Genomic DNA, 16,827 nt, shown 5'->3' with positions numbered 1-16,827 from the left:
CACAAATGTTCAGAATATACGCATGTGTTTGTTGTACCCAAGTAGTTATTTCCATTTTCTCAGACATAAACAAAAACTTATTCTGTGCAGAACCACCAAGCAGACTCATTTGATCAGTGACATGACATGCCTACAAAAGGATTCATATTTCTCATGACAGCCCCTCTTTGAATTTGCCCTCAGCTGTGGCATGGATATTGACACTAATGTCATCTGTGAAGGTCAGGTGTAGAGTGGCTAACTCTGACCCATTCATGAGAAGCAGACAACTGGGAATTGGGAAAACTGTGGGGATGGCAGAGATCATCGAGCAATGAGACAGCTGTAATCATAGAAGATGACACTCCCTCCCAAAGGGGTGATAGAGGTATGGCCTCTCAGACCTCAGAGGAGCACCTCAGGTGGAATCCAAACAGAATTGTCAGTGATAGGTTTGGCCTGAGGTTAGAACAATTTGTGTGTTTGTTGAGGGCTATGGGGTAGATGCCCAAGTAAATAAGCTTCTAGTGAGATTAGAAAGGGCAAATGAGAAAAAAAAATTTTTTTTAAAGAAAGGGCAAATGGCTTGGAGGGGAAGTGTTAAGAGAGTAACTTTCTGACCCTTCTGCCCTATAATCCTTGCTTGGGCTCATTTCCACACTGGCATTCGGAGGGTTAGCAGTGCTGGAAGTCTGTTCAGGTAAGCAGAATATGGCTATCTACACTAACTGATTTTAAAAGGATAACATCACCAAAGACAAACCTTTCATTTCTGGTGAACATCAGCATTTTTAAATACAATCTTTGGTCTTATGTTCCTTTGTCTTTTTTTTTTTTTTAATGACTATTGGTGATCTGGAAACATCTGGGAGGTTGTGCTTTCCTGAGGGTATTCTCTGCCACACTGAGCAGCTTCCTAGCAATGGTGTGACTTGCAGCTCACTATCCACCATTCACTAACTGCCTCTTATCCCCTGCTGACCTACCACTGGGACTAATGTGACATTTGGGGGTTTCGTTTCCACTTATTGGGCTATATACCCTTAGTATTAGTTAAACAGCACATTTTGTAATGTGCCAGTAACTCTGGGTTCTTGGTTGTCCAACCACATAATCACCATGACTGTAACCATCAAGTTCTATACTTATACCTTCATTCTAATTATAAAATATATGCAACTTTTTGAGTACCCTAATCCTTCAGCAGCAACCTTAATTCTTAAATTAGCAGTTTTAAGGAACTGTGACTTTCCAAAGAACCTAGATTGGTCTTAGATTATAATAAAACATTTCTTTAATCTTAAATAGTCTTCAGTTTCTAGTCTCTCTACAGGAATATGTATGACTTATAGTAACAGGTTACTCTTACATTTTTAAGTACAGCTCAAAGGAATACAATATTAAAGTTATAAAAATGCAAAGTTATTAAGTCCATCAAACACAGCACTTCCTTTCATGAGTTTCATATTAAATCTATAAAGGCATCAATGCAGGGATTACACATTTACAGAGCATGACAGCATCTGGGACAAAAGGCTTCCTGGTATTTCTATGGCATGTAGTCATGAAGACAGCTGTTTCTCCTCCGTACTTGTGCCCTTCTGTGGAGGGCAATGACTAACAATCTACTTTAAAAAGCAGAAATTCTGTATACATCAGACTTACTACCCAGCACAAGCAGCCTAGAGCAGTGAAGCAGCCAGCACAGAGACTGGATTTTGTCAGACCTGGCTCCATCTCCTGGCAATGCCACTTCCCAGCTACTAACAGTGTGTGTTATTCAACGTCGCTAAATCTCAGTTATTTCACCGGAAAAAAGGGGACGATACCATACATTTCACAGGGTTGTTGTGATAACAATTAGAACTTCTTGTCTAGGGTTAAGTGCCCAGCAGTGTCTGGCTAATAATGGTTAAATTAAAAAATAAATTATTAATGCAATAATCAATTCTAGGGTAGCGTTTGGCAAAAATACAGAGACTCATCAGAATCACTGAGACTGACTTAGAAGGGAGCTCAGAGTTTTTCATTTTACAAAAGATATTAGGCCCAAATAGGAAAAGTGACTAGTAGTTTGGTAGAGAAAAATGGAGCACCTGCAAAATTTCCAGAATAGATCCCTTTTCTCTGTGTTCTTAGACTCAGAACTCCACCTTCTCCTAAGTTATTTTACAGCTTTACAGTGACAAATTTCAGTCATTTAAAAAAATTATCTTTCCAGATCTAATGTGGACACAATGAGGTACAAAGGATGTGACAGAACTATGCAAGAATGGATTTAGAGGTTGTCCATCAGTCAATACTACGCCCAATCAACAGATCACACAAGAAAATGCAGCACAAGATGAGTTTACGAGTATATTGAAAAAGAAGAGACATGCCCCTGAAGGCAAACACAGGCAAAAGTAAATGTGATGGCAGTTAAAAACTTCATTTGTTTTTCTGATAGGGTAGCACAGGAAATCGGAGCAGCAAGCTTTAGCAAAGGATTTCAGTCTGGCAGCTGGCGATGTTAAATCCAAGTAGACGTCATTTGCATGTTTAATGTTTGGCATAAACGCTGATTCATTGAAAAAAGGCCTATTTGTTGACAAAATGTAAAAATATGAGGTGAACACAAGAGCATGTCAAGTGGAAATGTGCGCTAGCTGAACCCTGAATGCTCTTTCCTGGATGTGTTATTGGCCCTTGTTGTGTGTTGCAGATGCCTGCCATTACTTGGTTGAGAATCCAGGCAGTACATGTCTCAATTCTATTGATGTCCCAAAGCTGGATGGGACAAAAAATACTCTGGGTAAGAGTCAAGATTCTAAAATTTTGAAAATCTGGAACTAAATACAGTAAGATACAAATTTTACTAAGAATAAATATAAGTAATGAGGGTTTAAAAAAGTCAGCCTCAGGGATTAACCTCCAAAATATACAAAATAGCTCATGCAGCTCAATATCAAAAAAACAAATAACCCAATCAAAAAATGGGGGGGGGGAAGATCTAAATAGACATTTCTCCAAAGAAGACCTACAGATGGCCAAAAAACACATTAAAAGATGCTCAACATCACTAATTATCAGAGAAATGCAAATCAAAACTACAATGAGGTATCACCTCACACTGGTCAGAATGGCTATCATGAAAAAATCTACAAACAATAAACGCTGGAGAGGGTGTGGAGAAAAGGGAACCCTCTTGCACTGTTGGTGGGAATGTAAATTGATACAGCCACTATGGAGAACAGCATGGAGGTCCCTTAAAAAACTAAAACCAGAACTACCGTATGACCCAGCAATCCCACTCCTGGGCATATACCCAGAGAAAACCATAATTCAAAAAGATACATGCAACCCAATGTTCATTGCACGACTATTTACAAGAGCCAGGACATGGAAGCAACCTAAATGTCCATCCACAGAGTAATGGATAAAGAAGATGTGGTACGTACATACAATGGAATATTACTCAGCCATAAAAAGGAACAAAACAGTGCAATTTGCAGAGACGTGGATAGACCCAGAAACTGTCATACAGAGTGAAGAAAGAGAAAAACAAATATCATATAATTCGCTTATATGTGGAATCTAGAGAAATGGTCCAGATGAACTTATTTGCAAAGCAGAAATAGAGACACAGATGTAGAGGACAAATTTATGAATACCGAGGCGAGGGGGGAAGCTGGGGGTGGGATGAATTGGGAGACTGCGATTGACATATATACCTACTATGTATAAAATAGATAACTAATGAGAACCTACTGTTTAGCACAGGGAACTCTACTCAATGCTTTGTGGTGACTTAAATGGGAAGGAAATCTAAAAAACAGGTGATATATGTATATGTGTAACTGATTCACCTTGCTGTACAACAGAAACTAATACAACATTGTAAAGCAACTATACTCCAATAAAAATGAATATAAAATAAAAAATCAGCCTCCATGGAGATGTGGACAAAATGGCACATGCAGAAAAGTCAAAGTGTTAAATTCAAATTCAGTGTGAGATGACAGTGCAATGTCCACTGTCCACCAAAAATGCAAGAGTGACTAAAGAATATTGGAATAAGGAATAAGGGAATCATTGGTCCTATTCTGGAACATTCAGAACTCGACACCTCACTTTAAAAACATCAAAAGGGCACATATGGAGAGAGATTAGGATGATGAAGGGTCTAGAACTGACAGGAGCAACAGGTGACTGAAGAAGATCTGGGGGAATGTGAGCTGTCTTTAAATGCCTGCAGAGCTGCCCTTCAACAGAGCAACTGGGCAATTCTTCATGACTACACAAGACAGAAGTTACGTTAATGGATAGAAGGGGGAAACAGATTTCAGTCTTATAAGTAAAAACCTCTTAATACCGGAAGATTTCAGAAACTGGGAAAAGGCTTGCTGGAAAACCAGTAAATTCCCATGTGGTCACAGCACATGTTCAGAAAAACTGGTGATCAATTTGTGGTCTGAGGGGTAGGATGGTCAGATACCAATTGTGTTTGGGAAAAAGATGAGATGATTTCTAAGGTTCATTCAGTCTGAGCCTTATATGAGCCCGGCAGAAAACTGCTTTCTTTAACTAACTACAACTAACTTATTATATAAGAGCTAAACTCTTAGTATGGCAAGTTATTATTTAAATGTATCAAGTAAGACTGTGTTCGACAGGTCCAATCTTCAGTTATTTCAGAGCCCAGACAACTACAACCTTCCCTCCAGTGTGGGAGCCACAGGCAGGGACAAAATCAGTATCTGTGCACTTGTCATTCACTACTAGAGAGGCTACTTATGGGAACAGACTGTAAAGATTAGATGGAATCAACATGAAAAAAAGCAACAATTTCCGTAACAATGAATGGTTTTGGTATTGTTTTATTTTTTTCCCAGCACATCTTAAAAATCACACATGGGCATTTGCTTATAGAACAATACATTCTAGGAAAAGCAGTAAAAGGAGATCCAAACATACACTGAAAGCACAGTATATAGACTATGTGTTGAGCCCTTTGGAAAACAGTATGGCTCAGTCTGAACTGACAAAGCTATGCTGGACTCCCTTAAGAATTTTCCTTCCCACTACATATCCACTTTTAAGACTATTAATGTAAAGAGAAGAACTGTTTGTATGCATTAGTTACAGCAGTATAATGGCTTACATACAAGTGCTTACCCACATGTAGTTCCCAAAAGATGACTACAGTACTGGCAGGAATATGCACTGCCTTAGAGGAAGACTCAGGATAAGATATTATTCAAGTCAAGTTGTATCAGAGCCAAAGTATTTCACAGGCTTAGCAAAAAAGGACAAAAATTAAAAAATATAACCTACACATATTTCTCAGAAGATTTATCATTGTTCAGAAACAGAAATATTCATTATTCTGAAGGCACCATCACACACAAAAAGGACTGACCCCCAACATAAGGAATAGGAACCCACCCCCCTCCCCTCCTCCAGGCTCTGCTCCTCAGGGAGCTGTGTGAGCAAACACCCAAAACATGTAGGGGGTGTCTCCAGGACTGAGTATGCCACATCCACCAACCCACACCTTAGGGCTACTAAGTTGGGACACAAGGAATGAAAATGCAAGAAAGAAAGTACATGTAAATCCCACTGACTGAATAGGTGTATGTGAGAGTACAGGTCCACCACACAATTAGTTAAATATGCTAGAATAGGTGATTGAAACCAACACTGTGGAAAGGATCTTTTGTGTTTCCACACACAACTACTTCATTCCGACGCGTTCTTGAAGAGGAACAGCCTTGAACTGCTACACAAGCTCTGGCCTTAAAGACTTATCCTCTCCCACTCATTTTAAATAATGGCTATTTCATGGAAAAAAAAAATCCCAACAAGGCACTGTGAGCTTTTGGGGACATTCTTTAAATAGCTCAAAAAATAATTATTTAGAGAAACTTTATACCAGCACAAGCGTTTCATGTCCTTTTTGGATATGTGAACAAGATTGCTTTAGGGGTTAAACAACATGTTTCATAGGGTGCTTACAAAAAACACTGCCAACAATAAGATGCCTTAAAAACATGTATATATGCTGCTTAGAAATCCACACTAAAATATTTTTTTTCCTTCTCTCTCTCTCTCTTTCTGATTTGGAAGTTCAGAGTCTTTGAAAAATGCTCTTAATGATACTTAATGTGTTATTTTTGTTCCTTGTGGAAAAAAAAAAGTATAAAATAATCTCCTTTGGGAACCAAAAAAGAAACCTTTTCATGTTCACAGAACTAAAGTTACTTAATTCTGTGATGGTTCTTTGGCTTCAGTGGTCCTTACTCACGTTTGTTAAGGAATTCTTGTGGTTAGGAGAGCACAAGAGCACTCATTCTTTGAGGATCTTCCAAGGTTCAAATGGGAATGCGTCAGGTTCACAGGAGACTAAACACCTCCTAGGAATATAACATTGATTTAAAATAATTAGAGAGTAATAAAACCTAGCTAACAATATATTCATCTATAAATCCAAAAGGATTTAGTTAATATTTAGGTTGTACTTGATCATGCTTCATCAATAAAATTATAAAAATTAATTTTGTTTTCAAATCAGAGGAAATATGAAGATGAAAAACTAAAATCGAAAGAAAAACCCAGACGCAAACAGAAGAATGAACAGCTTCACACCCCCTCTGAAGAAAAAAATCTCTTAAACCCAGGTCCATTTTATTAATAATATAAGTTTCTATAATCTGTTGACATTACAGGTAGTTTTTACAGTTAAATTTCACACTAAAGACAAACACTGTTTGCTTTAGGGAGCAGAAAGCTGAGTAACTTACATCCTTCATGTTACACACTGTATTTCAATAGTTTAAAACAATCTTTTACACCTTCTGGATTTCCACATCAATGTACTATATGAAATTAATGAGGATTAAATGTATATATTGACAGGTGGCTCATTTGGGAACGTGAAGCCTTGAGCAAAGGCAAGCTTTCATAAAGCCAAAGGTGATTCTGGATTCTTCAATCCTATCCTGGCACTTGTTATTTTCGGCTTTTCTCCCACCACGAGCTAAACCCTAATTAAAATCGAAATCGCCAAAGATTAAGTGGTAGCAAAAAGCTATTAAAGCTGTCCTTAACTCCTGTCTCAGTGTTTCTTAAAATGTAGACATGCTTTCCACAGAATTCCCCCTTGGCTGCTTCAAGCACCAGCATGTGCAGTTTGTGCATCAATGCATAATAAATGTTTGTGTTCTACGTTTACATAGAATAGATGTTCGACCAAACTCAGCCTATTTGAACAGCCAAGGCTACAGACTTCAGCTTGGGACCACAGGGCTTGTCTGATCAGCTATAGTTAAGAAGTTGCAGCTATAAAAGAATATGACAATGGAAAACCTCTGAAGCCAACATGCAAAAGTCATTTTCAAAACTGCAAGCTAGGACTCAGCAGTTACTAAGAGAATATTCTGAAAAAGAGGTTTTCTTGCAAATCTGTATCTGGTTTAATACACACACTGATGGAGGTTCATCCTTCACTGCATTTTTGTTTTCCAAAATACATCAACACAGCTATGTATACTAGAATGCTTCCAGCTTCATAAACAGCTTTTAAGTAATAGTACTATAGTATGTAAGCATTTAGGAAGAAAACTCCCAATTCCTCAAGAGAGGAAAGAATTTAATCCTCTTTCTTTGTGGTAAAATGCTGGGCACAATAAACATGTGGCTTCTGCAATTCTTACTAAACTAAAAAAGCTCACATTACTTAGCATAACACTAATAAACTCACTTATACACTGTAAAGTGCACCAAACATTAAGGCAGCTGTTTCTCTAGGGGTCAATAAAGCCTGTTCATACTGACTCTAGTATTCAATGCCATTTCTCACTAGCAGCAAGTTCCCATTCCCACTAAAATGTCAACCCAAATGTGACATCATCAAATAAAATATTAGAAATATGACTAATTTAAGAAAGACAAATTGGTGTTATGCAGCTGAGGCACCTCTCAGAGGTGGATGTGTGGAAGCAGGGAAAGCCTTTCTGATTTACTAAATCAGAGTGAAACAGTACTGATGAGTGTTTATGTGTTTCAAAATGATCCCTGTAGAAATGATTCTAACTACAAAATGTAGTCATCACTACAAAATCAAGGTTGGAGAGTCATGCATGCATGGAAGAAAACAAACACATAAATCACTAATTTCCATAAGGTTCATGTAGAATAGTGAACAATTTCAGGTGTTACATTTCCTAATTCTGAGGTTATTGAAATCTGAACTCCCTAGGAAAGAACGTTATAACAATCACGTGCAAAGGAATGGATCTGCTTATGAATCTGTAAGTTTTATTTTTAAAAAATTACTCAGAAACATGTATACACTCCAGTGAGATATTAGTATCGTAATAAATTTTACATTTTGATCACCAATTAGAGAAATTACTTTCATGAATAGATGCATTTCATAAAGCTGAGATTTTTATAATTTGAGAAGCAAGTGTAATTTCCTCATCAAGTATCTAACTAGTTCAAATATCAAGGGCTTGAAGCAAAGATCTGCTGGAAATTTTATAATTAAAAATAAATCACCAATGAAGAGAGGCAGCTTCTAATAAATAAATATTTAGTTTTTGTTGTTAAACTAATGTTTCATTTTGATTTGCTTACAGATTTTAAGTTTATTAGTTTGAGGCCAATTTTATTTGTTAAAAATTATTTATCATTTTGAAGTCTTAAAAATATCATTTTGTGAATCAATTTTAGATTTTCTGGTTAAGGCTACTTCAGATATAAAAGGTATCAAACTGCCCAAAAATACTTTGGAGCTGTTGCTACATAGACAGTGTGTCCTTTTAAAGGATAGTCTGCATTTTGACTCATATTAGCTGATCAAATATTAATTCTAAAAAAATTATCAAAAGTTAGGTACTACATTAAGAAAATAATCTGTCTCAAAATGTGAACCATGAACCTTGACAGACAGTGATTCAAAGTAATCATTTCATTTATTTTAATATCCAGGTTTGAATGTAAAAATGTTCGCTAAATGTGGTTAACGTTCTCCCTATTGTTTAAGAAATATGATATTTCAAACTTTTGATTATGGTATGTGTATTAATACATTATATTTTTTAATTTAGGTTAAACCAGTAATTCAAAAAAGGCATTAAACCATTATTAAAAACTAAATTGAAACTTTACTTTTATATGGAAATTTATCATGTTGTTTGGGTTAATTTTTTTTTAAAAGGTTTTTTGTCATTGAAACTGTTGAGGTTTTCAAATTCAGTAGCTGAATGATGACTGTGTTTCTTTAGCCAAAACAGTTCTTTGAACTGGAGACATTCAGTGTAAGAAGTCTTCCCTCTTCTGCTCCTGTTGTAGCTTCTTCTGCATCTCAGCAACAAGAATGTGAAATGAGAAACATTAGAACTCTAAGTTGAATAAAGACATTCCTTTCATGGTAAACCTGTTCTTCACAAACAATGAGTGATAAGTCAGCTTTTCTTATAAAACATATTATGAATGAATTAGGATATAACAATATGTTATCTCAGTGATACAAATACAACTCATACCTCAGTAGAAACAGAAACATGGAGAACAAAAACATGTCCCCTGACAGAATAAAGCATACTAATGATTTAAGGTTTTATAACTGTATACTAATTTCAAAGAAAAATGTAGGCCAAGCACCTTACAGAACTGAAGGCATCCTAAATAAGAGGTTGCCTATATTCTTTCATGGGTATTCTCCCTTAATGACCTATTCACACTAGAATGCACTCTTAAAAAAACATACATGTACATCACTCCTCAGTGGAATCCTTCCCTAGATAGCTGCTTCCCAGAAATGTTCTTTTAAAAAAGAGGCTAGAGAAACAACAGATGACACCAAAATCTGGCTTTGTTCCTAAGAAGAAGCATCAATACAAAACAGCTGGCAGCATCTTCTGAAATTAACCACTGGCAGCCTTGTGCTGCCTGACTGAAATTTGAAATGACAACCAGTTGGCTGTAAACTGATACACCTACAATGAGAGAGATTTAGGAATACCATCTGTCAATCCATAGATGTAGAAACAAAACAAACTACAGAATGAAACAAACTTATTTTAAACCAACAAACAAAGGTAGCTGAAATAAAGTCCATGATATATCTGATTACTGGTATAACCATAGTTAAAAGACTTAAAAAAAAAGTGACATTTTTCTTAACAATAGTAATGGATTTATAAAAGGTTTCTGTTTCCAAAGATGTTATTGGGGTCCACATATTCCTTGACAGACTTCAGCATCCCAAAGCCGACATCAGAGATACTTTCCTTTAGCCACTGCTTCCGTAACTTGCCCACTGGAAAAACAAAATCAAAAATGCTTCAATATACACTATGATGCTGGGAACCAATCAATCTTATGACGATGAATGAACAAACACTGTGTGATAAATGCTTTTATTCAAAAATGAGAAATGTTTTGCTGTATTTGATTTATTGAGCCCACCAGACTATCAAGCTCATTAAGCTCAGTGTACTCCCAGGGGAGCCTGTGCTCCACAGTGTCTCCTTTCTTTGTAAACTGTAAAATGGAGATGAAGGGAGCCTGCACTGAGATTATGGCCCATTTTACAAATAACAAAATGAGAAAAACATGCATTTCAAAAGAACCCGCCTCCTGTCTTTACCAGAACATGCCAAAGTTTCAGAGATAATAAAGTTAACTAAAGAAAACATATCCAGATAAATTTGCTGGGTATACTACAGCAAAAATTGACAAGCTATATATCCATAAAATATTTTGAGAACAAAAGCTTTTAAAAAATTGAGAAAATCTGAACTTTGGGCTTAAGAAAAAAATCTGGTTATGAGCTTTCCATTTGCATTTTCTTTTCATATGACTTTAAAATAAATTTGCATGTTCAAATAATTGTTATTTTCTTCCTATCATTTTTCCAGAATTAGAGTCTTTTTAGGCACTAAATAAATCAAATACCTAAACCATCTTAAATTTAATTATCTGCTTTTATACACTGTATCATGTTCCCCTTCTTTGTTTCTAAGTCTTGCTAATTTATTCTGAGAATAACGAATATAATCGTTAGCAGCATAAATTATATTTTAAAAGGCATTCAACGAAAATGTAACCTTTTCTAAGCAGAACTTTTATAAGAAAGGATATGTACTTAATCTATAAAAGAATTCTGAAATGTCAATTTGCTTTGGCATTAAAAAGCAAAGCAGGATGCTGATTTATCTATGGGAAAATGGATAAATCTTATTTACGGGTAGGATTATTTGTGGTTAGTACTTTTCAAATGTATTATTGTAATAATTGAACCAAATGGTCATTTTCCACAAATGTTCATTAATGATCCAAAGTCATCAGCAGCGATTTAATTGGCCAACTAAAATGGGAAGCCTTCTTTCATTAAAGTATTCAGCCTGTCATTCTAAAATGCACTCTCATTTATCAAGCTTCAGTGATCCACCACAGCATCTCCCTTTTGGAAAACTTAAATACCATTTTAAGCTCAACTCAAACCATCTTTTGTGTCCAGTACTCCGGGAAACCACCAGTTGTCATTAAAATAATAAATAGCATGACATTCTCAGAAAGCAAAATATTTCTGCTTGGCTTCTAGAAATAAAGAAGCATTGCTGGTATTAAGATGAGGAAAAATGCTCTACAGCAGGAAAAAGAAATCTTAAATTCAAAAGAAAAATTCTGTTTAAAAGAGCTCTAAAACCAGAAGCCAAACAGTACAAACTGCTATTCATGCAATCTCTACCACCTAAAAGATGTTCTACCAGGTCCTCCTACTATCTCCCTAAGGGACAACTCACCACAATGCCTCAGCCTTAGTTTTCTCATATGCAAAGGGATTAGAAGCTACCGAATCTTTTCACTCCAAATATCCTACGATTTTTGCACTTAGAAAAAGTTACAAATCAGTTATTTCCAGATTTGCTCCAAGGTATTAAAAGAAAAAAAAAAAAACTACTCTGTGAATGGTAGAAGTGGCATTATTACAAGCTACCAACACTGAGGCAACTCAAGAGAGTGGGATGAAAAGGAGTCAATGCCAATCTTCACTGTTATCTGTAATACAGTTTCACTGAATGTGTCCTGTGGTTATGGATGTAATTGTCCTGAAAAGACTGCAAACAACTGCTCCGACAAGATGGAGAACATTAGAACCTCAGCAGGATGCCCAACAGCTAGCTCGTCTGCCTCGTTTTACACCTCTAGTAATAATCCAATTCCACAAGGAGCTGAACCATCCTCTGAGAAGCCACCCAACAGCCACTGCATATTTAATGAAGTCGCTCACCAAGCGCTGGAAAACAGAAGGTGCTTGAAGTGCATCATTAGTTCTGTCAGAAGGATAATTTACACATCTATCTTGTCAAATTTTCTATGGTTTATACTTTTACAATAATCAATCTAACATACATTTGATTAGTGAACTAGAAAGTTAAAAAAATAAAAGGCAGTACAGGCAGCATAGCTGTGGCCCCTCAAAAACATATCTGATAAAATAATTTAACCCCTTGATGGCCTGATGGCAGAGGTCTGTAAGCTTCTTCTGTTAGTGATAACAGAATTTGAACTGAGGTCAGAAATCACAGTTTATGCAATTAAAGGGACTAGAAATCTTTTTGGATTTGCTTAACAATTTAAGTCAACTACATTACAGGATAAATGTACACAGAGAAAAGAGAGTTTAAGTAAAAACGCTTAATAAGCGTTTATAATAAGAGATTATTGGAAATAGTCTTCATAAAATTCTAGAGAACCTTCTCTGGCTGCCTCAGATGAATTGATAAATTAAAAAAACAACAATGAAACATCAAAGGCCCTAATCCCAAAGATGGGATCATACTTCAAAGTAGAAGACTTTTATTCTAGAGTTAAACAACAACAATAATAATGCCATTTGTACAATCTTTATTTGCACTGCTAGGCATTTTAGAAATTAGCTTATTATACTGATCTGGACATGTGTAACACACATGTGTGCACAACTATATAGTAGCTGCTTACATATCTGTAGACTCATTTTCAGAAAAGGAAGCATGCCATACTAAAGGGGAGAATGGATGAAGGAAAACAGCAAATAACAGGTGGCCAAAGACTACTTCAACATTCCTTGTATGTACAGTTATCCATGAAAAGTCATGTGTACCTTCATACCACATGAAGCTTATTCCTCTTTCCAGACCTGGATTACCTAATGTGGGGTATTCATGACTACTGACTCAGCTACACTCCTGTGACTTCTGACCCTCTAGAAGTGTAAACCTAGCTTGAGAGCCAACACTAGAGCTACAAAAAGCCAAATCCACCATTTCTGAAAATAAGAGAGACCCCGTATTCCATAATTCTCGTTTTTTCTACATATTCAATGCTCAAAATACTTAAGCCAGGTATTTAAGAGTCTTAGATGTATTTTTAAAGGTACAAAAATCATAGGCCAGCCAAATACAGAAAACTAATGGAGGAAATTCTTTGTCTGCTTAAATTAAAAGTGGAGTTCACTTTTTTACAATTTAATTTCTTATACTGTATATACAGACAGAATAAAATAAGTATTTTGTGTTTTTTCCATAATATACAGTACATTTAAAAATTATACTTTGGGGACTTCCCTGGCGGTCCAGTGGTTAAGACTTCGCCTTCCAATGCAGGGGGTGTGGTTTGATCCCTGGTTGGGCAACTAAGATCCCACATGCCTTGCGGCCAAAAAGCCAAAACATAAAACAGAAGCAATAGTGTAACAAATTCAGTAAAGACTTAAAAAATGGTCCACATCAAAAAAAAATCTTAAAAAAAAATTATACTTTGGAACAGAGAAAATAGAAGCTTTTTGAAATCACAGGCTCAACAGTCCCCTTTGGATGCTAACAGCTCCAAGAAATAATACATTTTGTGGGAAGATCAACAGCAAAGAATGAACAGACATGTATATAAGAGGGATGGGTAATGGGAGTCTTGTGTGTGGAAAATGTGAACATGTTGGCCAGCCTAGCCACCAAAAATTATCTGGAACTAATCTTTGTGGTCTAAGGGACTGAAGACTTAGCAGAAACTACCTAATAATCTCATCTTAAAAGGGACACATCTAGGGTCTGCTAGCCAGAGTTCTTTTTAACTAAATTAAAAACTCTCTGAATTATGAATTTGATTACAAGGCTGAAAAGACTTATTATACACTTATTTAAAAAACAAATCATGGGCTTCCCTGGTGGCACAGTGGTTAAGAATCCGCCTGCCAATGCAGGGGATATGGATTCGAGCCCTGGTCTGGGAAGATCCCACATGCCACGGAGTAGCTAAGCCTGTGCAGCACAACTACTAAGGCTGTGCTCTAGAGCCCGTGCTCCGCAACAAGAGAAGCCACTGCAATGAGAAGCCTGCACACCGCAACGAAGAGTAGCCCCCACTCACTGCAACTAGAGAAAGCCCACACACAACAACGAAGACCCAACTCATCTACAAATAAAAATAAATAAAATGAATTTATAAAAAAAATTAAAAACAAATTATGAAATGGGCTGTACGTTTAGAAGATTACTGAAGCTGAAGCTCAGAAGGAGAATTTAGCCAAAGTTAAAAGCACCTAACCGTTATTGAAATAACGGTGTTTTGAAAGTTCTACTTTGGGCATCCTGGATACCTTTTTAACACTATTCTACAGGTCAGATTTAAAAAAGAAAATCTAGATTTAGTTTCTTGTATGAGTGATCTGAGCACTGACTTTGTATTTCAAGATTTAATTAACCCAACTAAACTACTGGTGGATTATCTAAGGAACTAGCGCTAAAGGGACACCAACCTCTTGTCAGATGAGGTTCTGGCCCCATGTAACTTGATCTGTACTGATGAGAACAGAGAAGGACAATGGACAATTTCCACTCTTTCTGGTATCTGGTGATCTGACTATGATGATGTTTCTTTGGGAGGGAGTGGCGTGGGGTAGAACATTCAACCTGAAAAGAGGGTTTAGTTGTCCATCTGTTTGTGCTATAAGGCACTTGTGTGTGGGGTAGAGCGTTCAACCTGCAAAGAGGATTTAGTTGTCCGTCAGTTTGTGCTCTAAGGCATCTGTGTGTGTGTGTTTGGCTTCGGTGGAGGTACATGCTGAAGCCAACAGCGTTTCCAGCTGAGGGATGTGAATACCCAGCTTTTAAAGACACATGAGATGGGACTATGACTACCGCAGAGTCTAATTTAATGCTTAGTGGATACTTAAAGTCACGTTTGATTTATTAAGTCATCTGACATATTTTCTACTACTAATGAAACTTCTGACATCAAGATGAAAGATTCATAGATAATTAAAATCTGGTATTATACGATTTTTCTCTTGTTAAATATTTTTATATGTCAGTTTTCTTTATGCTAAGGTTTTATCTGTGCAGTTTATATAGCAGCTCTAAGATCTTACAGATCCTTGAATAGGTCTTTAGAGATGATGAAACAGAAAAAAACGCCTGAATTATCAAGGTAATAACAGATCACAAGAGCTGGATTCAATCTGTCTTCAGCAATCAAGTGCTAATTCTGCTAACATCCCCAAAAGATGGCTTGACACGCCCAAAGTTTAAACCAAGTGGCAATTAATGCCTATACAACAGAGCTGAAAGCAAGTAAACGGCCAAATAACATGAAATAGATAAAGACAGTCAACATCATATGCTCCTTGAAGACTAGGGCCATGTTTTATTCATTTTTGTAGTCCTGTTACATAATATAGTGTATGTCACACAGTAAGAATTCAAAAAATGTTAGTTAAAAAATAAATGTTGAACCACAGTTATCTGTAAGCCATTTTAGATAAGATGTAGGGATGCAAATATCCAGGGAAAGGCAATCTGGGTTTCCTTAATTTCCTTTGGTTTTATCTGTCTTGCATTCCCTATATTCTGACACTATTTCTTGGATATACTCAGAGCTATTCTATATTAACTAAGATAGGAGAAGGTATGTCACAGAACCTAACTCTCTTTTCCTTCAAATCTCTAGGAGCCTTTGGAGTATACCAATAGCTCTCAACAGAGGCAATTCTGCACCCTAAGGGACACTAAGCAATGTATAGAGAAGTTTTTGGTTGTCATAACTGGGGCGATGTTACCAGCATCTAGTGGGCAGGGGCCAGGGATGCTGCTAAACATACTACAATGCACAGGACGGCCCCCACACAAAGAATCTAGTAAAAAATGTCAACAGTGACAAGACCAAGAAATCTCGGACTATATGTTTCCAAAGGTCTGTCTCCTAGGAACCCAAACAATTTCCATAAAAGCAACATATCTTCACTGCTACAACCAACTGGATTAGCAGTGAATGGCTTTTACTATAGCAAGGTGACCTTGTTCTAAATTTGAGGCTACTGACCAAACTGAAAGAAATTCTGGAAAAAGTGGTAGACAGAAGTTATACTCTGAGAAAACCTACCATTAATGACAAATGCTAGTTTATTTCAGAACTTAACTCCTAAAGACTTGAATCTAATATCTACTGAAAAAAACTTTTAAGCCATATTTGTGGGCCATTTTCCCAGCCAATGTGTGAAAATATATATGAAATAAAGCTTCACAGCACTGTCTGGTAGAACTTCCTGTCTCGATAGAAATGTTCTGTATCTGCGGTATTTAACACAGTAGCCCCTAGCCACATGTGGATATCAAGCACTTGAAAGGTGGCTACTGCAAATGAGGAAATACATTTTTATTTCATTTTAATTAATTTAAATTTAAATAGCCACAAGTACTCTAGTGGTTTCTATGTTAGACACCAAAGACAGAACATTAAAAATTAACTTTACCTAAAGTTACTTTTAACAGATCTTACACTTGAAAATATCTATTAGGATTAACTGTCTGCTAATCACCT

At 36.4% G+C, this 16,827-nt stretch overlaps 1 protein-coding gene across 1 annotated transcript in view; it reads right to left on the bottom strand.

Moving 5' to 3' along the window:
• Window positions 1–8,251: 8,251 nt before the first annotated feature.
• The window catches only part of AGPS (alkylglycerone phosphate synthase), a 135,731-nt gene continuing 127,155 nt past the window's right edge, over window positions 8,252–16,827 (bottom strand). The window contains exon 20 of the mRNA XM_065880596.1: window positions 8,252–10,285. Within this exon, the coding sequence (XP_065736668.1) occupies window positions 10,164–10,285 (122 nt within the window). The 3' untranslated portion in view covers window positions 8,252–10,163. The remainder of the gene's footprint in view (window positions 10,286–16,827) is intronic.

This window comes from Phocoena phocoena, chromosome 7 (assembly GCF_963924675.1).
Source record: "Phocoena phocoena chromosome 7, mPhoPho1.1, whole genome shotgun sequence".
NCBI classification, from domain to species: domain Eukaryota; kingdom Metazoa; phylum Chordata; class Mammalia; order Artiodactyla; family Phocoenidae; genus Phocoena; species Phocoena phocoena.
This window is presented reverse-complemented; position numbering and strand designations above follow the sequence as displayed.